Below are 20,470 nucleotides of genomic sequence, written 5' to 3'. Positions count from 1 at the left end.
CTGTTTAATTTCTTAGAATATTTTATGGTTATCTCACACTTTTTAATAAACAGAGTTGATTATAATGGTCACACAACCAATAGTGTGAACTGCTTAGATTATGCAAGTCATGATTACCCATTCCAAGAAATGAAATATCAGTCACGCAGCCTTGGGTTGTTCTGAGGAAATGAGAACTGAAAAAGTTGAAAGTGACAAATTTAGTAAACTGTTATAGTGATCCCTATAGTTCTGAGTGGGCAGCCTTTTCCCTTTATCTTCAGGGTCAGTGTGTTGTGGGCTACTTACCCCCTGATGGAGTTCAGCACTTGCCCAGCTGAAGTCCACCACATTTGGATTCAGTGTACAATGTGACAGAGGTTGAGCTCAGCTGGAAGAAAAAGTGTGATGAGGTAGAAAACTATAGAGAAGGGGACGAGGAGTCCTGTGGCACCTTATAGACTAACTGAAGTGTAGGAGCATAAGCTTTCGTGGGCAAAGACCCACTTCGTCAGATGCATGCATCTGACGAAGTGGGTCTTTGCCCACGAAAGCTTATGCTCCTACACTTCAGTTAGTCTATAAGGTGCCACAGGACTCCTCGTCGCTTTTGCAGATTCAGACTAACACGGCTACCCCGCTGATACTATAGAGAAGGGTGTTGGCAAGAGTACAAAGAATCTCCCTGCTATGAGTTTTGTGAGCGCTTTGAAAAGGTACATTGTGGAAACAAACAGGCTTGGTCATAATTAAGCCGTCAAATAGTAGCCGCTGCCGTAGCTGTATTAATGCCTTCACTATTGTTTGCCATAATGGCTTTTGTCACGCACTCTACTGCCTGTGGCTGTGGCTGATTCATTCATAAGGTGGAGTAACCTGCCATTCCAATCCGCCACTAGTGTGAATTACGTTGGCTCACAGTCAGCTCAGGGTGTCTCCGTCCTGCCCTACCCAGCTTTTAGCCAAATCCACCATTACCGGGCCGCGAGAAGTTGGACGCATTTTATGAACCCAACTCCCCAGGCTGCCAAGAGCCAGGATCAATCTCCTGGCGCGGGGAGAGCGAAGGAGCGAACACCTGCGAGTTTGGGTTGGTTGCTGGATCGCTCCGCTCCCCTGAGGCCGGGCAGGGGGCAGCTTTCCTGCCGCTGGAGAGCTCCCTTGTGGGATGAAACGGGGGAGGGGGGCAGGCTGAGAACAGCTGGCGGGGGGGGGGTCTGGATTCCCCGGGGGGGCGGGCAGGCTGAGAACAGCTGGCGGGGGGGGGGGAGGTCTGGATTCCCCGGGGGGGCGGGCAGGCTGAGAACAGCTGGCGGGGGGGGGGTCTGGATTCCCCGGGGGGGCGGGCAGGCTGAGAACAGCTGGCGGGGGGGGGGGTCTGGATTCCCCGGGGGGGGCGGCAGGCTGAGAACAGCTGGCGGGGGGGGGGAGGTCTGGATTCCCCGGGGGGGCGGGCAGGCTGAGAACAGCTGGCGGGGGGGGGGGGGTCTGGATTCCCCGGGGGGGGCGGGCAGGCTGAGAACAGCTGGCGGGGGGGGGGAGGTCTGGATTCCCCGGGGGGGCGGGCAGGCTGAGAACAGCTGGCGGGGGGGGGGAGGTCTGGATTCCCCGGGGGGGCGGGCAGGCTGAGAACAGCTGGCGGGGGGGGGAGGTCTGGATTCCCCGGGGGGGCGGGCAGGCTGAGAACAGCTGGCGGGGGGGGCGCGCCTGGGGGAGAAGACCCCGCGGGGAGGGTAGCACTGGGCGGTGGCTGCCCGAGAGGCAGGAGCAGAAAGCTGCGGGGGGGTGGAGCTGACTCCCGCCGCGTGGGGGCTGCCCCGCCAAACCCGCCCCCGCCCCGCCCCGCCGGCCCGGGCCAGAGGCGGCAGCGGGCGGGACGAGGATGCTGCGGCGGCTGCTCGGGCTGCTGCTGGCCGGCGGGGCGGCGGCGGTGGCGGTGCTGAGCGCCGGGCTGCGCGGCGCGCCGGAGCGGGAGGTGAGCCCGGCCTTCCTCTCGCTCACCCTCGACGCCAACCTGGCCAGGGAGCCCCGCTTCGTCGCCATCCTGGGGTAAGTGCCCCCGGCTCGGGCTCTGGGCCGCCCCCTTGCGCTGCTCCCGGTCCTACCCCGTGAGAGCCCCCGCGGCGCCCTGGGCTTTGCCTTCTCCCTGGCAGCTCGCACCGGCCCCAGTGTGCGCCCTGTTGCAGGACCGGGAAAACGTGAAGACAAAGGAAGTTCCTGCTCAGAGCTTGGCAGAGGGGACCCAGGAGCCCGATGGGGCCTCCCCCCAGACTGGGAGGTAACCTTGGACCGAAGGGCCCGTCCCTTTGCTGAAGGAAAAACTTGGCTTGACGCCCCGTGTCCGTGCAGGCTGTTCTCTGTGCCGAGATTCAGGCAGTCCCTGGGTTACATGGATCTGACTTACATCAGATCCCTACTTACAAACGGGGTGAGGCAACCCTGCACTAGCTGCTTCCCCCCCAGCAGACCAGGGAGACACGAAGCTAGCGCCCCCCCCAGCAGACCAGGGAGACGCAGAGCGGCTTTTCTCAGCAGACACCTCAGCTTGAGAATAAAGGACTGAGGGAAGTGAGGTGTGGGAGAATAAAACTGAGCTCTGGAGAAATGTTTGGCTAGAGTTTCCCCTACAATATGTACCAGTTCCGACTTACATACAGATTCAACTTAAGAACAAACCTACAGTCCCTATCTTGTACATAACCCAGGGACTGCCTGTCCTCCTGGACAGCTACACCCGCTTTTATAGCCTCACAGCCTGAGGCAGCTGACCTGGGCCAGCCCCAGGTGTGGTGTTGCAGTGCAACGTGCCCCCTGGCAGAACCGGGCTCGAGGGAGTTCACAGGACAGCTGCCCATGCTGTGTGTGTTTGAGGACAAACAAGGCGCTTTATTCTGTAGAGCTGTCACGCCAGCACCTTGACTGAGCACAAAACCCACAGGACTTTCTGAACTGAACTGAGAGCAGGAGAACTGAGCTGAGAAAAAGGTCAGGCTGAGACCCACTGAGAGGATCCCCCATGTAATCCCAGGAGAGGAGAGCACCAGTACAGCTACCATGGGTCAGAGAGGGGCCAAACACCAGAACACAAAGCAGAGTCCTCCAGTGAGAGAGGGTGTGTTTAACTCCCAGCTGACCATTAAGCAGGGTAATAAAGTGAACTAACCTCTCAATCTTGGTGCAGGTTTTGGGCTCTTCTCCCACTTATGAGGGAGGATGTCATAAAGGTCTATAAACTCATGACTGTTGTGGAAAAAGTAAACAAGGAAGTGTTATTTACTCCCATCTTCTAACATGAGAACTATGCTTGCCAAGCGGAAGTAATAGACAGCAGGTTTAAAACAAACATGAAGAAGTATTTTTTTCGCACAATGCCCAGTCAGCCTGTGGAATTCTTGGTCAAGGCTATAACAGGGTTCAATAAAGACATAGATAAATTCATAGAGGGCAGGTCCATCAATGACTATTAGCCAGGATGGGCATGAATGGTGCCCTGGCCTCTGTTTGTAAGAAGCTGGGAATGAGATTACCTGTTCTGTTAATTCTTTCTGTCCACTGCCGGACACTGGGCTGAATGGACCTTTGGGTTCTCCCAGTATGGCCACTCTTATATTCTTACATCTTTTGCTTAGAGTGGAGTGAGACACATGCCAAGGAAGCTCTGTCCCTGCCTGATGCTGAATCTGTGCCTGTTGAAAAACCGTCCTCCCTCAGCTGCACAGCCCTCCTAAAGAAATACACCAAATAAATCAATCCATGTTTAACCTTCACCAGAATTTTTCCTCTCTCCTGTTTCCCTTTTGCTCTGATTCTCCATGTCACTTCTAGCTTCCACCTCCCACTTTCACTCCTCCTGTACCCACAAATCTTTTTTTTTTTTTGACTGCATCTGTTTTGACTCTTATCTCTGTTCTTCCTTTGACTGTTTCCTGCACCTGCTTTCATCCTCCTTGTCTCATTTCTGTTCTCAACATTCCCTTACTCTTTAGTCCCCATGTGTTTCCCTTTTCCTCCCCTCACCCGGCTTCTCCTTTTCCTGGCCTCCATATTGCATTTTCCTTTGCCAAGTCTGTTTTACCTTCATCTCACAGGGGTGTTGAGGATTAATGCATTAATGTTGACTTGTTAAGCACTTCCTTCTCTCATGGCTTGGACACTGAGGATTGTCTCCCAAGATGTGGGCATCTTCCTTCTAGCAAGCTGCAGAGAAAATCTGCCTCTCCCACTGCCTGAGCTCTGGGGATAAGAGCTTGGGGCCACTTGCTCATGCAGTCACCCTTCTGCTGTCGGTATTCCCAGTTCCAGCAGTAAGTGGAGGTGAGGGAGGAAGGGAAGGTATCTTCAACCTGCCTCAGAGAGGGTGAAACAATCTCCCAGTGCATGGGTTAGTGTACTTCTAACCTCTAACATTGAACAGCGAAGTGAAAGTAGAATGAAAAACATCTGATCAGAAAGTTCATGATTCAGGCTCTGTGGCAAGGAGGAAGTAATTGGCGGCTGATAATCTCCTGCACTGTTGTTGCATAACAGAGATAACACCCATGAAGTGCAATGTTGTCTCTGCCACTAGGTCAGAATGAAGAGGGGCAGTCTTGCCTCTTCCTGTGCAGTGATGGGGCTCAAGGAGCTAGTTCCCTGCACATGACTCCAGCTGAGAATTTGTTTGTACACTAGGGCTATGTCTACACTGGCATGATTTTCTGGAAATGCTTTTAATGGAAAAGTTTTCCGCTAAAAGCATTTTTGGAAAAGCACGTCTAGATTGGCAGGACACTTTTCCACAAAAGCACTTCTTGCGGAAAAGCGTCCGTGGCCAATCTAGACGTGCTTTTCCGCAAAAAAGCCCCGATCGCCATTTTTGCGATCGGGGCTTTTTTGCGGAAAAGAAATCTCTGCTGTCTACACTGGCCCTATTGCGCAAAAGTTTTTTGGAAAAAGACTTTTGCCCGAACGGGAGCAGCATAGTATTTCCGCAAAAGCAGTGACGATCTTACATGAGATCGTCAGTGCTTTTGCAGAAATTCAAGCGGCCAGTGTAGACAGCTGGCAAGTTTTTCCGCAAAAGAGGATGGTTTTGCGGAAAAACTTGCCAGCCTAGACACAGCCACAGAGAGCACCCATTTAACTGAAATATTCTTTTTTAATCTGGTTAGCCCAACTGATGTTAGCCTCTGTGTGGGCTCTTTTTTAGTTTCAGAATGACGAGCTTCAGTGTTGCATAGGTCGATAATAAATCATAATTTAAAACTAATTTTATGTTAAGCCAGTGCAACCGTCTCACGAAGATGAGACCCTGGTGTATTTCAAATCACTTGCTAGATTGTTTCCTCATTTGAGAAGGAGAGAAGCAGGGGCGGAACAAATGAAATGTGGGTACATGCATCCCCCAGCATCCAGCCATGAGGTGAAAGCTTTGCCATAACTTCCTCTCCAAAAATTCCTATAATTGGAAGATGAGGAAAACCATAATAGAACATTGAAAAACAGCCTTAGTTTGCAAAGGATGCCCTCAAGTCCATTCTCCTCAAAAGTGAGGACTTTTCCTGGAGAACCGCTGTTGTACTTAAAAGTGCTGCACAGGTTCTTTTCGAGGGGAAAAGGCAAAACACCACATTTATTGGTAGCACATAGATCAATCAGCACTTATCATATGCATATGATACATCACACACACACCAATGGTTGCTCCCCCTAACTGCACTGGCCAGGTGAGTTAGGTGGGAGAGAAGTGGAGCCAGGCTTCTGCTGATCCAGATCGGTGCTCCCATGTTGACAAGAAAAAAAACCCAGGTCCTGCTGCAAAATGCTTTAGATTTATAGGCTACATCTACACTGCAAGGTTTTTGCCCAAGAAGCCTTTTGCACAAGGGTTTTTGCACAAAAACTTCTTGTGCAAGAGCATGTCAACACCTCAAAGCACATTGCAAAAGGGATGTGCTCTTGCGCAAGAGAGTGTCCACACCTGTGCTTTTTCCCATAGAGGTTTCTTGCACAAGAAACCCCTCTGGAGCGTCCACACTTGCCTACTTGTGCAATAGCTGTAGTGCTAAAATCAGTTATGCCTCAGAAAAGGAGGTTTACCTATGGCGGAAAAAGCCCTCTGTTCTGCCATTTAACTGCCCATTTAATTGCGCAAGAGCTCAGTTGAGGTGTGGATGTGCCACAGGTTTTTGCACAAAAACCTTGTAGCGTAGACTTAGCCATAGTGTCTTCCCTCTCCTGCAGCTCTACACCAATTAGTCATCACATACATATGCATCATCTGTGAGAGTCATCATATGCATATACAGTTAGACCTCTGTAGCACCTTCTTTTGGGTGGTGTCTCATTGCTGCCACATTCTCCTTCAAAGAGGGAGCTTCCAAAAGCAGGCACTTGCTGCTGACTCCCAAGGTGTCCGTATGTCTAGTTTTCTTTCAATGAGCCCGCTTCACAGGTCCCATTATTCTTCTCATTGTTCTTGGATCTGGCTTCCACCCCTCTCCAACCTTTGCAAGAGCCCAGAGGTGCTGTCTTTCATGCCTTATCCATTCACACCTCATTCACTCAACAGGACAATCAATTAAGTAAAAGGAGGTACAAAGTCTACAAGATACAATAGTAACAGAGATGTAGCCATGTTAGTCTGGTCCAGCTGAAACAAAAGACAGGACTATGCAGCACTTTAAAGACTAACAAGACAGTTTATTAGGTGATGAGCTTTTGTGGGCCAGACCCACTTCCTCAGATCAAATTGCGGAAGAAAATTGGCATGACCATCTATACCAAAGGGATACCAAAAAAAAAAAAAAAACACATAAAATAGACAAATCAGATTTTAGAACAGAGGGGGGGGAGGTTAATGTCTATGAGGTAATGATATTAGAGGTGATAATTGGGGAAGCTATCTTTGTAATGGGTAAGATAATTAGCATCTTTGTTAAGCCCCATTGGCAAAGTGTCAAATTTAAGCATGAATGAAAGTTCAGAGGCTTCTCTTTGAAGTCTTGTGTTAAAGCCTCTTTGAAGCAGGATGCAGGTAGTAAGGTCATTGAGACAATGCCCAGGCTGGTTGAAATGGCAAGAAACTGTTTTTTCTTTGTGAAACTGTCCAATGTCTGTTTCGTGTGCATTGATTCTTTGGCAAAGTGTCTGAGAAGTTTGTCCAATATCCATAGCAGAAGGACACTGTTGGCACATGATGGCATACGTTATATTTCTGGATGTTCAGGAATATGTGTTCTTGATCTTATAATTAGAATGATTAGGTCCTAGGTCCTAACCATTCCAGTTATAAGATCAAGAACACATATTCCTGCTCATCCAGAAATATAATGTACAAATATCCCTTTTCATTCTTCTCTTTGCTTACAATTACTCCTATAGTTACCTATGTTTTTGTTTTGTAGGTAGGCCAGGTTTCAATGGCTTCTGCCCCTTAAAGGTTTTGAGTGAATTACCTCATTGTTTAATCATCAAATTCATGAGGTGTACCTCAGTTTTCCTCTAGTGAGTTTCTGCTGTTACATTTATGCAGACAATAGCCAAGAAGCATTATTACCATAAAACTGGGGAGTTTTAAGTGTGAGATGTGTTTCCAAGGCCCATTATTAACATTCTTAAATGTTTTTCTTTTTCCAAAAGGAAATCATGTACACTATACATCATTACAGGGTTCCTCATGAACATTAAATTTAGCTCAGTGCTAAACAGTGTTATTAGCATCAAATAACAAGTAGTTCTGTGGATCTTACATGTAGGTGTTTAAATATCCTGTGATAGCATGCCTTTTATTTAGACAACATAGCTTTGAGGCCAGTCTGTTTAATACCACCTTGAAATCTTTGCTTATGCAGACCCCCTTTTGTATCTGTTTTCACATTTAGCATTGCTTATACACACCTCTTTTCCTTACTTAGGGTTATTTGTTCTATTTGTAGTTCTCAATTTTAGATTCTCTTATTTCTAGATTTGACTTTTTTTCACCTTTTTTTCTAGAGGGTTACAATTTGAACTTTCTGATTTCAGGTTAAAAAAACAACAAATGGTTTGGGAGCACTTTAGACTAACAAAACATGTAGATGGTATCATGAACTTTCGTGGGCTCATGATACCATCTACATGTTTTGTTAGTCTATAAAGCGCTACCAGACCATTTGTTATTTTTTTCTGTACAGACTAACTTGGCTACCCCCTGAAGCTTCTGGTTTCAGGTAGTGTGCTGATCAAACTATCGTCTACCTGCAAAGCTTCTTTGTGCTGCCAGCTAGGTCATTTGCATTCACAGACACTTTCTGGCTTGCTTTTAGATTCAAAGCTATCAGGAGCTTTATCTTAAAAAGGTACACTATCACTTTTGCCAGACTTAGAGTGTTGAGTTCTTTTTACTAGTCCTGCTCTCTCACAAAGCAATCTGAAAAGGAAATTACAATCTGTTGTGGAACCTGGAACCCTCATAGGATTTTAATTTGTTTGCAGTTTTCACCCCTTCTACGGTATACGTTGCATGTCACAAGGAAAACATGCATTCTTTTTAGTTCATATAACATTACTTAGCCATATTAATTTTTGTATAGGGTGTAACTGTTTCTTTTATGCTCACAGAGTTTTCCTGTACTTTTATTAAACAACTTTGAATGAAATGGCTTTATTGAAAACAAAACACACAATTCATTTTAAGCCTACAAAATAGGAGTGCTGGATCTTAAAAATCTCACCTGTTTACACAATATATATTTATATTTACACACAGATACATGCATATATTCTCTGAACATTTCTAACACTGTTTCTACATATCTGTACAAAGATTACATTCCCTTTTATTCATTTGGGGTAGTTAAGTTCCAATAGAAACCCTTAATGTTCTTTTAGCAAATTTGACTGAAGTATCCATAATCAAATTTATCAGATTGTTTCTTTGCCTAGATTATTTGCAATCATTCTTTCGGAAAAGGGCCCATTTTTCATTCAGAATGGCTGCAAAGAAATCAAGAATTCTTTTCCTATAATATTTTAGCATTTTCACAACAACTGCTAAATTCCCTCCAGACTCTGTAAAGTTAACTTCTCCCTGGTTCCTCCCCCCCCCCCCCCCCCCCCCCCGCCTTACAATGCTTGCTTATCTCATAAAATGAAAACTACCATTGGTTCAGCTATTACCATTTTAAGTATTATTTTAAGGATTTAAATTTCCAGTGCCTGAATTTACTGCTTTTTCTCACTTCTGCCACAATGCCATTAAACTCTCTTATCTTTTGCCTGCCTGCTTGTCTGGGCCTGATCCTCTTTTCCTTGCTGAATGGCCCCTTTCCCTGGACATAGGCTGTCCCATTACCAATTTAGCAAGGGAGGGTGGGCTTGTTCACTAGCCCCAACACCTTCTGGTCCTTTTTCTTAAGCATATTCCTGAAAAATTTGAGAGTGTTGCTTTAACTCTCAGTACCCATCCTTACGGTTGCCAGGTGTCCAGTTTTGAACTGGACAGTCCAGTATTTGAACATTCTGTTCGAGAAACAAGTTGAGAAAATATAAATGTCCAGTATTTTCTAAATAAGATGCAATGTAGATTGTGATGTAATGTCAAGTGTGTCCAGTATTTTTGTTGAAACCATCTGGCAACCTTACCCATCCTTAAGGGAAACTAGCCATGTCCTAGTACTGAGGGACATGCATTTCCACCTCTTCACTTCTGCAGCAGAGGCTTTTACATTTTGAAGTTTCATATTTGCATTCTTATATTCAGTCAATTTGAGGAACGCCTCATTACAGGTTTCATAGGAGCCAAACTATGTCTGCTTTTTTTTATTGCTACTTTATTTGAGTTGAGGGCTTTTATATGAAAATATTTAGCCAATTTTTTTTCTAGGTTTGCAGTTGTGTGGATGTCAGCAAGAGCCTGTTCCATCCATAGGTTATGCCCAAATTTATGCAGGCTTTGTTTAAAAGGAATCTCTTTTATATAATTCAATTTTCTTCCTGATCTCCCTCTCTTATAAGGGTTACTACACCCTCCCTGACCCCAGATTCCCTTTTTCTAAACATTATTGAGAATATTCCCAGCCCACAATGTTACAAAGTATACAAAAACAGTATACAAAACCTCTTACAATGTTGCAAAGCATCCCACAATGTTACAAAGTAAATGTTCCCGACACACAGTGCTTTAAGCAAATATCTCCAACACAGTGTTGCAAATCTGCAATATGACTGGAGGCACTAAGCTCCGTCCTTGTCTTGGGATTCTACGGCCGAGGGTATCTTATACCGGCAATTACTATACCCATTCGTAGTCTGGGGGCAGGGACCCTAAAACTCCCAGAGTCTCAGGACTCTATGGCTGAGGGTATAGATACCTACAAACTCTTTCTTTACTAATTTATCTTAGCACCCTTACCCTGCGAGGGGGAAGCAAAGACTCCAGTGGTCCCCAACCTTTTGGGGCGGCCGGGCCCGGGAGTGGAGCTGCTCACATGCCGCGCAGCCAGGGGCAGGGCCGCACAAGCGCCATGTTCCCAGGGCCGGCACCATGCATGTGCTGTGCTCCTGGGGCTGGGGCCGCCCATGTGCCTAGGGCTAGCACCGTGCATGTGCCATGCGCCCAGGACAGGGGCCACCCATGCACTGCGTGCCCGGCACCAGCACCACGCATCTGCTACGCGCCAGAGGTGGAGCCAGCTCAGACCATGCGGTGGGTGCACATAAATGCCCTGGCGGGTGCCATGACACCCACAGACACCACATTGGGGACCACTGCTATAATTCATGGGTTCCCAAACTCGGGGGCATGCCCCCTGGGGAGGTGTGAAGAAATTCCAGAGGGGCACGAGGCAACTCAGCCTCTGCCCCCATCAAGTTTTGCTGCCCTGTTCAGTTCCTTTTTTTTTTACTCCACAAATTTTGCTGCTATTTTGGGGGGGGGATGAGGGTTTTTTAACAATCAAAAAGGGAGGCATGATGCCAAAAATTTTGGGAACCACTGATAATCATTTTTCTAACCCAGGGATTCTACAGCCAGGGGTGTGCACACCTAATTGATTGATCACTGTTCAGTACTCTGTTTCAAGGTTTATCATCGCTTTTTCCACATTTTTCAACATTTATCCTTCATTATCCAGTACATGCTCATGGTATCTTTCCCCCTTTCACAATTCTCCACCAAAAAGTTGTACTTAAAAGTGATGCATGGGATCTTTTCAGGTGGAAAAGGCAAAATGCCACATTTATTGGTAGCACATATATCAAATCAACACTTATCATATGCATATGATATATCTCACACACACACACACACACACACACACACACACACACACAGTCTTGTTGTTGTTACCAATAGTTGCTCCCCCTAATTGCACTGGCCAGGTGAGTTAGGTGGAGGAAGAGTGGACCCAGGCTTCTGCTGATCCGGATTGGTGCTCCTATTTTGACAAGACAAAAACCCGGGGTCCCTCTACAAGACTTATAGTGTCTTCCCTCTCCTGCAAGTTAGTCATCAGATGCATATGCATCATCTGTGAGAGTCATCATATGCATATACAGTTAGACCTCTGTGGCACCTTCTTCTGGGTGGTGTCTCAATGCTGCCACATTGTCCGTCAAAGAGGGTGCTTCCAAAAGCAGGCACTACTGACTCCCAGGGTGTCCATATATCCAGTCTTCTTTCAATGAGCCCATTTCACAGGTCCCATTGTTCTTGGATCTGGCTTTCACCTCCCTCCAATCTTTGCCAGTGCCTTGAGGTGCTTGTTTTTCATGCCTTATCCATTCACACCTCGTTCACTCAACTGGACAATCAATTAAGCAAAAGAGGGTACAAAGTCTACAAGATACAAGGTTTCTATGTGTAAAGACTTAATGCAAAGTTTCTATGTTCTATAGGAAAGTATACAAAGTTTCTATATAAAAGGACTTAATGCAACAAAGCTAAAGACTTATTACAATGCTAAAAAGACCATAGAAAGTTAAAATAAACATTTCAACGAGGAAATAATTAATACAGAGATTAATGAGACATATCTACACAGCTGCCTGCCTAAAAAAACAGATGACTTTGTTAGTCAGAATTCTGCTCACCCTGTGACCTTTTGGCAGTGTGGCTAATGATACAGGGGGTTGAGGTTTTCCTCTGGGAATGCTGGTGGTAATAAGCTCTGCCTGTAGATGGATGGGTATGATAGGTCACTCTTTGCCTCCTATGGCTAAGGGAAGGTATAAAAAGAGAGATGGGGGAATTCTAGTAATCCCTTTGAGGCCCTGTGCTGCAAAATTTGCATCTGGATTTTAATGTTTCCGATGTTCGGAACCATGTCTATAATTAATTGCAGCCAGCTTGACTGTGATGAAGGTGTTTGTTCCATTTCTGAATACTCCCTTTCCCAGCTCTCCCAAACTGCGCACCTTGGCAAGAGGTTTGTCTCCAGGCTTCTTGAGATTCGGTGGCACCAGAACCGACTTCTTGATCTTTGATCCAGAGAAGAATTCAACTTTAGAAGAGAGAGACTTGTGGGAACTGCAGGTGAATCAAGGTAAAACCAGTGGGAACATATTAACTATGAAAATGTCTTTGATTTAAATTAATAAAAACATGAAAAACGTGCTTTAAAGCATGGTGCAGCCACAGTAGGACAGCAGCAGTCAGAATGCTCAACTGGGCAGCTTTCAGATCCATCCTCACATGTCAATGGACAAGCCTCATGTTGACAGGCACGTTCTGCATCCCTCAGGTCTAGCTCCTAGCTGCTGGGAGAGGCAAGCACAGATGAGTGGAACCTGCCATAGAGTTACCACTAAGTGAAGCCTCCAACTTACTGGGCCCAGTGCGTTTTAGGAGTTTCTTCTCTGCATGGGTCATTGGAAGTGTCTTTCTTCCTATCACTTCCCAGTACATCACAGTCTGCGGGCCGCCCTTTCTCCATCATCTGGCTCCATAGGTTTCTTTACATTATGAGCTCTGGCAGGGACTTTGTGTGAACAAAGCCTAGCACGTTCTGATTGGTACCAGAGTACAAAAAACAAATGATGACAATTGAGAGGCAGGGTGGAGAACTGGTCACATTAGAGGCAGAATCCCTACCTAACAGATGGGAAATCTCTCTCTACTGAGCTACAGTTCCATACAATGTCATCCGAACAGTGTTCCCAGCCTCTGCCCTCACTAGTAAGAACTGGAAAATTACAGCACCATACAAACACTAAACCACTAGCTGAAAAACAAAATAGATGGAAGAGAGGAAATTATTTTGCTTTACCTTCTTGGGTGGGATGAAAGGCCAATGTCCAGGTATGTCGTCCACTCTGTCCACTTCCAGTGACATGGAAGGAACCACGGCTGTCCTAGGAGACAGAGGCTTACTACATGTTCCATGGTTTACTTCCAGTAACTTTAAGAGAAGCAGAGTTAGGACAACATTGAATGGTTTAGAAAATCCCACCCTTATATTTAAATAGCACGGATAGCTTTTAAAAAAGAAATTCCACCATTTACTTCTGGACAGGAGGCTTGCATGTGCCAATTTTAGCCTCTGCTGAATTTCGCTGAGAATTTAACCACCTAAAGTTGGGTTCACTGATGAAAAATCATTCTGTACAGTGGAATGATAGTAGTGTTAAACTGAAATATTTCCTATACTTTTCCCTGCTCTCCTTCATTGTTTATGAATGTTTACTGTCTGACAGTGCTGGTGTAGGTTTATGGATTCAGTCCTGTGGTGTGTGTGTGGGTTTTTTTTTTAAATACTGCCTGATGGACAAACTTAACATTTCCTGAACTTCTGCCAAGACTCTTTTCTCACCACTCTTGTAATGAGATCAGCAGTTCTCACTGCGTCAAGCAGGAAGTGTGTTTTTTCCTGTTTTGTTCAAAATGAGCTGCTGACCTCAGTTACTTCTCGCACTGAGGGTCTTTATTAAAATGGTACATTGCCTGACTAGTTTCTTTACATACAAGATTTAAAGGCATTAGCATGATCACTCAGAGAAGTACCTCCAGCAATAACCAATGTGTCAAATCAAAGCCACCTATAGTCCTAATTCACCATATTCCAGCACAATCTGTCTGTCTCCACTCTAACTGTTTTAAAGAAAGGATGTGCTTTACACACATCTAAGCTCTTTCCAGTAAAGGAAATATTTTTGTTAAGTGGCAAAAATCTTAAAACCAGTGGAAATGCAGTACCATCAATGTAAGTACTAAATATGCTTAGATGTTGATAACATGACTGTCTTTATTTTGATTTTAGAGTGGGGAAAATATCAATCCAATCATCCTCCTTTCTTTAATGTTTAACATATCGAACTTGGTAGGAGGATTTAGCCTACAGAAATTCATGAATGAGCAGCTCTGTACAAACGTAACTGTTTCTTTATGTGGCATACAATTCTCCATTTATTGTAGCCTAAGCACAATATCATATTGTGACTGTTGTGGGGGATTTTTTTGGGGTCTGCAGGTATTTGTGGAGTAAGATCCATTCCAACAACTGTGGAGGAGCTACTGCTATCTCAGTGGCCCATCCAGGAGAAGACACTCCTTAGGGAACAGGCCTGGAAAAAATACGAAAACACTACCATTACAAGTAAGATGGCTACGACAGTACCTGTTAATTGGAAGGTCTTTCTTGTGCTGTAACATGCAATGGGGAGGTTGCAAAACTATTTGAGTTCTTGGATAAAATTTTCAAAAGCAGCTTTGACAGCAGGGCTCCTAAATGCCTTTGAAAGTTTAAATTGATAAGGTAGGTGAGGTAATATCTTTTATTGGACCAACTTTCCCTTGGTGAGAGCTACAAGCTTTTGAGACACACAGAGCTCGCCTTCAGGTCTGAAGCTCTGTGTGACTTGAAAGTGTGTCTCTCACCAAGGGTATGTCTACACTACAGCATTATTTTGAAATATCTAATTTTGAAATAGTTAATTTCAGTGTGTCTACACACAAAATGCATTTTGAAATAGCTTTTTGCTATTTCGAAATAGTGTGTCCACACTGATTGGACGCTGAATCGCATAGGCTCCCTATTTTGAAATAAGCATCTACATAGCACTTATTTTGAAATAGCAATTTCAAAATTGGTCCTATTCCTCATGGAATGAGGTTTACCAATTTTGAAATAAGCCCTCCGCTATTTCGAATTAATTTCAAAATAGCAGTCAGCTTGTGTAGACGCTAGGAAAGTTATTTCGAAATAACAGCTGTTATTTTGAAATAACTTTGCTGTGTAGATATACCCCCACAGAGCTGGTCCAATAAAAGATATTACCTCACCCATCTTGTCTCTCTAGTATCCTGAACCGATGTTGCCTATGGCAACTTTGAAAGTTTGTCATTGAGCTGCATCTGAAAATGTTCCCAGTAGTGTCTTATTTTCTCTTTAGTCATTTGCACTTGGCATTGACAGGATATTCGGCATCTTGTAGGATAAGACCTTGAAATTATAAAATTGGGGGCTGTAATGCGCTACATACATCTTCAGCACTAAGAAAATAAATAGGCTGTATATTTGTTCTATGTCAACTGGCACTTCAAAACTGTGAGGAAAATAATCCCCTCCCCCACTTTCATCTTACAGGAAGTACAGTGGACATTCTGTATAGTTTTGCAAAGTGTTCAAAGCTGGATTTGATCTTTGGTCTTAATGCCTTACTCCGAAAAGATGGCTTGCAGTGGGATAGTTCCAATGCTCAGTTGCTCTTGGATTATTGTGCTTCCCAACATTACGACATGTCTTGGGAACTTGGGAATGGTAAGTGCAGGTCATGAGGTGTGCATGTGTGTGTGTGTGGTTAGTCATAGTAAGTTTCAGATAAGCATGAGATGAGGTGAGTAGAGAAGCCCTCTTTACCTAAGATACAGAAGGTTGTGAGCCTGCCTGGGAGTTTTGACTGATGTCAAGACTACACTACAAAATTAAGGCAACCTAACTTACTTTGACATATAGCAGGGATGGGCAAAATACAGCCTGTGAGCTGAATCAGGCCTGTCATGGTCCCAGGGCCTAGCAGGAGCCACAGGCAGGCTCTCTGCCTGCCACACTCCTGCACACCACTCAGAGCAGTGGCCATGTACTCTGTGTGCCACATGCTGGAGGAGGGAGCTTTGTGTGCTTACTCCCTCTGCCCCTAGCACAATCTTGCAGCTCCCATTGGCCAGAAACTGGCCAATGGGAGCTGCTGGGGCCATGCTTGCAGCACAGGCAGTGCACAGAGGACCCCTCCCCCCGCCAAAAGGCACACACCACACAGAGATGCACACAACTCCTGCAGTCACCAGCTCTGAGTGACATGTGAGGGTGCGACAGGTAGGGAGCCTACCTCAGGATCCTGCTGGGCTGCTGGCTGGGAGGTGCCTAAGGTAACCACTTCCTGGCCAAAGTCTCCACCTAGCACCCCAGCCACTCCATCTCCATAACCCTCTGCTCCACTGCCTGCACCCCTCTCCCAGGTGACAACTCCTTCCCAGACCCTATACACCCTCCTCCACCCTACCTCCAGGTCAGAATCCTCTCTTGCACCCATACCCCTCTCAGACCCTGGAAAAAGCTCCTCCTGCTTTAGGGCACAATCCAAACCCCTACACTCTATCCTGCACTCCTATTCCAAGTCACAACCCCCTTTCAGATCCTGCACCCCCTCCTACATGCCTCCTCCAAGTTGAAATCCTCTCCTGCATCCCACCTCAATCCCAGACCCTGCACCACCTCCAATAACATCAGGAGTGACCCCCTCCACATCAAAAATTATTGCACAGCCCTGGCATATAGCCACCACAGTAATTGCATCACTTGTGAGTGTCCACACATTGCTCCTTGTGTAAGCAGTGTGTATCCTCACTAGGAGCATTGGTTTCGATTGTACTGTCAGTGTGGGGAATTGTGTGATCGCTCCTGAAAGCCAGTAACAGTTAATAAAGCAAAGCAGTGTCTACATGCTGAGTTGACCTAACTACATTTACCTTGACTGTATGCTGCTTATGAAGGTGAAGTTAAGTCAGTGTACCAGGGCAGTTACGGTAGCAGGAGCAAAATTTAAGTGTGGACACTTCCGTAGTTAGGTCAATGTAAGATACCTTGAGTTGACCTAACTCTGTAGAGTAGACCAGACCTCAGAGGGCAAAGAAAAGGGTTTTTTGCTAAACTTTTGGGCAGGGGGATGTGTCTGGGTGAAGGGGGGATACCCAGAAACTGAGGAAAGAATAGAGAAGGAGGCAGAGGCAAAAACCAGGAAAACCAGGCTGTTGCTGGTGGGCAAAGCTTAGAGAAAGCTCAAGACATGGTTTTGCATCTGTTGGCTAAAGAGACTTGGGTCTGTATGCTAAGACACTGCTCCTTTTTGTTCTTCATTCCGCCTGCATTCAGAGAAACAGGACTTTGTTTGCTCCTTTTAAATAAACAAGATTGCATCAAAGAAAATACCCCATTACTACTAATTTCTGCTCACAACAGGAACATCCTGTTCTGACGTTCTAATGTATGAAATCAGGGCTTCTTGAACAAGAACTATGATGCTCCCGCTCAGGGCCCCAAACTTTGCATAGCTGCTTCGGTTGAAAGGGGCCGCAGTATTTTGTACAACTGCAGAAATGCAGAATTTGGGCTTGTATTTTGCACTCTTTTGCAAACTGAACTATAAGGCTCTAGAATTTTAATTGGTGTCAGATGGTTTCACAGTTAGAGATGGGGAGAATCACAGCTTTGGGTTATGTAGCTCCGCAATGGTACTGGCTGCTGTCAGAGACAAGAATCTGGGCTAGATGGACTGTTGGTCTGACCCAGAACATTGATAGCAGCAATCCATTAGGGAGCCACAGTGGGAAGAAGTAAATTAGGGGAGCAGTGCTGGGGTCCAGAACAGCAGGATGTCAGCCAATGCCCCCCCAGTCACTATTGCTAAGTGGGAAGAGATCTGGGGTCATGCGGGTAAAGGGAAAGAGCAGTTATATACAGAGTTTAGCAATGGGCTGGCTAGCGGTATATTAGGCTGTCTTAAGAGGGAGCAGGAGAAGAGACTTTGGGATCGGGTGAGGAGGGAGACAAGTAGTGGAACACAGCAGAAGTAGGATCACTAATAATAGAAGGTGGGGACAGGCTGTCTGGGTTGAGAAGAGAGGCATAGCAGGCCAAGAAATGGGAGAGAGCAAGGCCATGATGGAAATATTTACTACCATGTGGCAACGGCCAGTCACTTTTACAATGAAAAATTTGTAGGAACAGCCCTGAGGGCTTGATTTATTTTGATTGAATTGTTTTCAATCACTTCACTGTAAAGTGCTTTGAGATCTTCAGCTGAAAGGCGCTATAGAAGTGCAGGAGAGCATCATGTTTGTTCAGACTAATTTGGATGGAAGTCTGGAAAACAGACTATATGCAACAATCCATTTCTGGGGGGAGTGGTCTCCTGTAGGTGTAACATTTCCTATCTCTTACGTCATAGCATATCTACTGCCCAATTGTATAGATAACCAGGGCCGTCCTTAGGATTTATGGTGCCCTACGCGAGATTATTAAACTGGTGCCCCTATGCCTGACTTGCTCTTCCACCCCCACTCCCTCCTCTTCCCAAAAATCCCAGCAGCCAATCCCTTCCCTCAGACTGTGCTGCAGGCAGTTCATTCGGCTCTCTAGGACCCAGCCCTGCTGTTACATGCTCTACTGCTTCCTGTCATAGGCATGCGCAGCACATTTCATAGGGTGTGCACCCAAAGAATTTTTTTAAATGTACTCTTTGACCCCCCCATTAGCCACACGCCTGACCCCTGTTAGCCACGCGTCTGGAGGCAACACTCTTGGGGCAAGATGGACACATGACCAAAAGTAAAAGGTGTCATGTGATTTCCCCCCCCAAGGACTTTTCCCACCATCCTCCTACCAATAGGGATTAGATTGGCCCCTACCAAACCCCCCTCATGCAACTATCCTGCAATTGCATTAACCCAATGTGTGTGACATTAACTTGAGGGGTGGAGAGGCTGGGGGAAGCGTTCCATGTCAGGCTGTGTCTACATTGGCATGATCTTGCGCAAAAGCAGCCGCTTTTGTGCCAAAACTTGCTGCCTGTCTACACTGGCCACGAGTTCTTGCGCAAGAACACTGACGTTCTAATGTATGAAATCAGGGCTTCTTGAACAAGAACTATGATGCTCCCGCTCAGGAATAAGCCCTTTTGTGCAACTGTTCTTGCGCAAGAGGCCGGTGTAGACAGGCAACATGAATTTCTTGCGCAAGAAAGCCCAATGGTTAAAATGACCATCGGAGCTTTCTTGCGCAAGAGATCGTCTACACTGGCATGGATGCTTTTGTGCAAAAGCACATCTCTCGCGCAAACGCACATGCCAGTGTAGACGCTCTCTTCTGGAAGAGTTTTTGCACAAGAACTCTTCTGCAAAAGAGTTCTTGTGCAAAATCATGCCAGTGTAGATGTAGCCTAAGAGTTTCCTCCCATGAGCAAAATGAATTTTGTGTTGTGCACCAGTACTGAGTTCATGTGGCTTGTTTGGATGTGCCACAGTGGCACCCAAGTTATTAATAGATATCTTATAAACCTCTACCTTTCCCTCTGCTGCCATGTCTCCTTCCCTTGCTCCGTCAGTTCCCCTGGTGCCTGCTGTCCCCAACCCCCCACCCTCCTCTGCTGTCCTGACTCCTGCCCTTCTCACTGCCCTTAGCCTTCCTGAGACCTGCCCCCCTCCACCAGCCCTTCTCCCCCCTGTGCCCACTCCAGTAGCCCCATTCTGATCATGTGAGCTACCCCTCCTCATCCCCTCTCCTAACACCTCCCTCTACACACTTGTCCTGCCTCTCTCCTCTGGTGCTGGTCTCTCCCCTGCAGGTGTCTGCCCTTCTTCTTCACCCCCAGAATCTCCTGGCACCTGCACCTTCCCTTACCCCTGCACCCTCCTGGTGCCTCCCCCTTCCCTTACTGCCCCTGCCCCCTTTGCCCTCTTTTTCCCAGATGCCCAGCCCCTCACCACTCGCTGCCCCATTCCTCTCCTGCCCCTCTGTGCCCTCACACAACTTGCTCCATCCCCGCCTTTCTCATGCCCACCCCTTCTTTTAAGCCTTCTCCCCAGCACCTCCCCTTCTCCCCTTTAGCTCCCAATGCCCTTCCCCTCTCCTCTCCTAGCATCACCCTGTCCCCCCTCCCACTGACACCTCCCCCTCCTGCCCTTTTCCTCATTGTCTCCACTTGCCCCCCCGCATTAGTCTCTCCTGCACCCCAGCCCCTTGAAGCCTTCCCCTTTCTTCTCCTGACCTGTCCCCTCCCATCAGCACAAGCCCCTTCCTCTCGCACCCCTCCGCCTCGCCTCACTTACCTTCTGCCTTGCCGTTTGCAGGGCTGGAGTCTGCTGCGGTCGGGCCCCAGAAGTCCCCACAGCCCAGGCTCCCGACCACATGCTGGAGCTGGAGCTGGAGCCAGAGCTGGGCCGCTCGGTGCTCACAGCCCTGGCCCATCACAACACGGCCGGTCCCGCCCTAGCGAGGCTCTGCTCCCCCGCGCCCTGCTCGGCGCGTTTCCTTCTGAG

The 20,470-nt window shown here is 46.7% G+C and overlaps 1 protein-coding gene across 3 annotated transcripts in view; it reads left to right on the top strand.

Moving 5' to 3' along the window:
* Positions 1-1,823: 1,823 nt before the first annotated feature.
* The window catches only part of HPSE (heparanase), a 35,611-nt gene continuing 16,964 nt past the window's right edge, over positions 1,824-20,470 (top strand). Inside the window, exons 1-4 of one of the 3 annotated variants that reach the window (XM_075929505.1) lie at positions 1,827-2,028; positions 12,337-12,482; positions 14,406-14,531; positions 15,522-15,695. In XM_075929505.1, coding sequence (XP_075785620.1) covers positions 1,862-2,028; positions 12,337-12,482; positions 14,406-14,531; positions 15,522-15,695 — 613 coding nt within the window. In that variant the 5' untranslated portion in view covers positions 1,827-1,861. Of the gene's footprint in view, positions 2,029-12,336; positions 12,483-14,405; positions 14,532-15,521; positions 15,696-20,470 lie in introns of all 3 variants that reach the window. The other 2 variants (XM_014570808.3, XM_075929506.1) reach the window with 2 other exon arrangements.

This window comes from Pelodiscus sinensis, chromosome 5 (genome assembly GCF_049634645.1).
Source record: "Pelodiscus sinensis isolate JC-2024 chromosome 5, ASM4963464v1, whole genome shotgun sequence".
In the NCBI taxonomy this organism is placed as follows: Eukaryota; Metazoa; Chordata; order Testudines; family Trionychidae; genus Pelodiscus; species Pelodiscus sinensis.
Note: the sequence above shows the minus strand (reverse complement) of the source record. Positions and strands in the feature narration are given on the sequence as shown.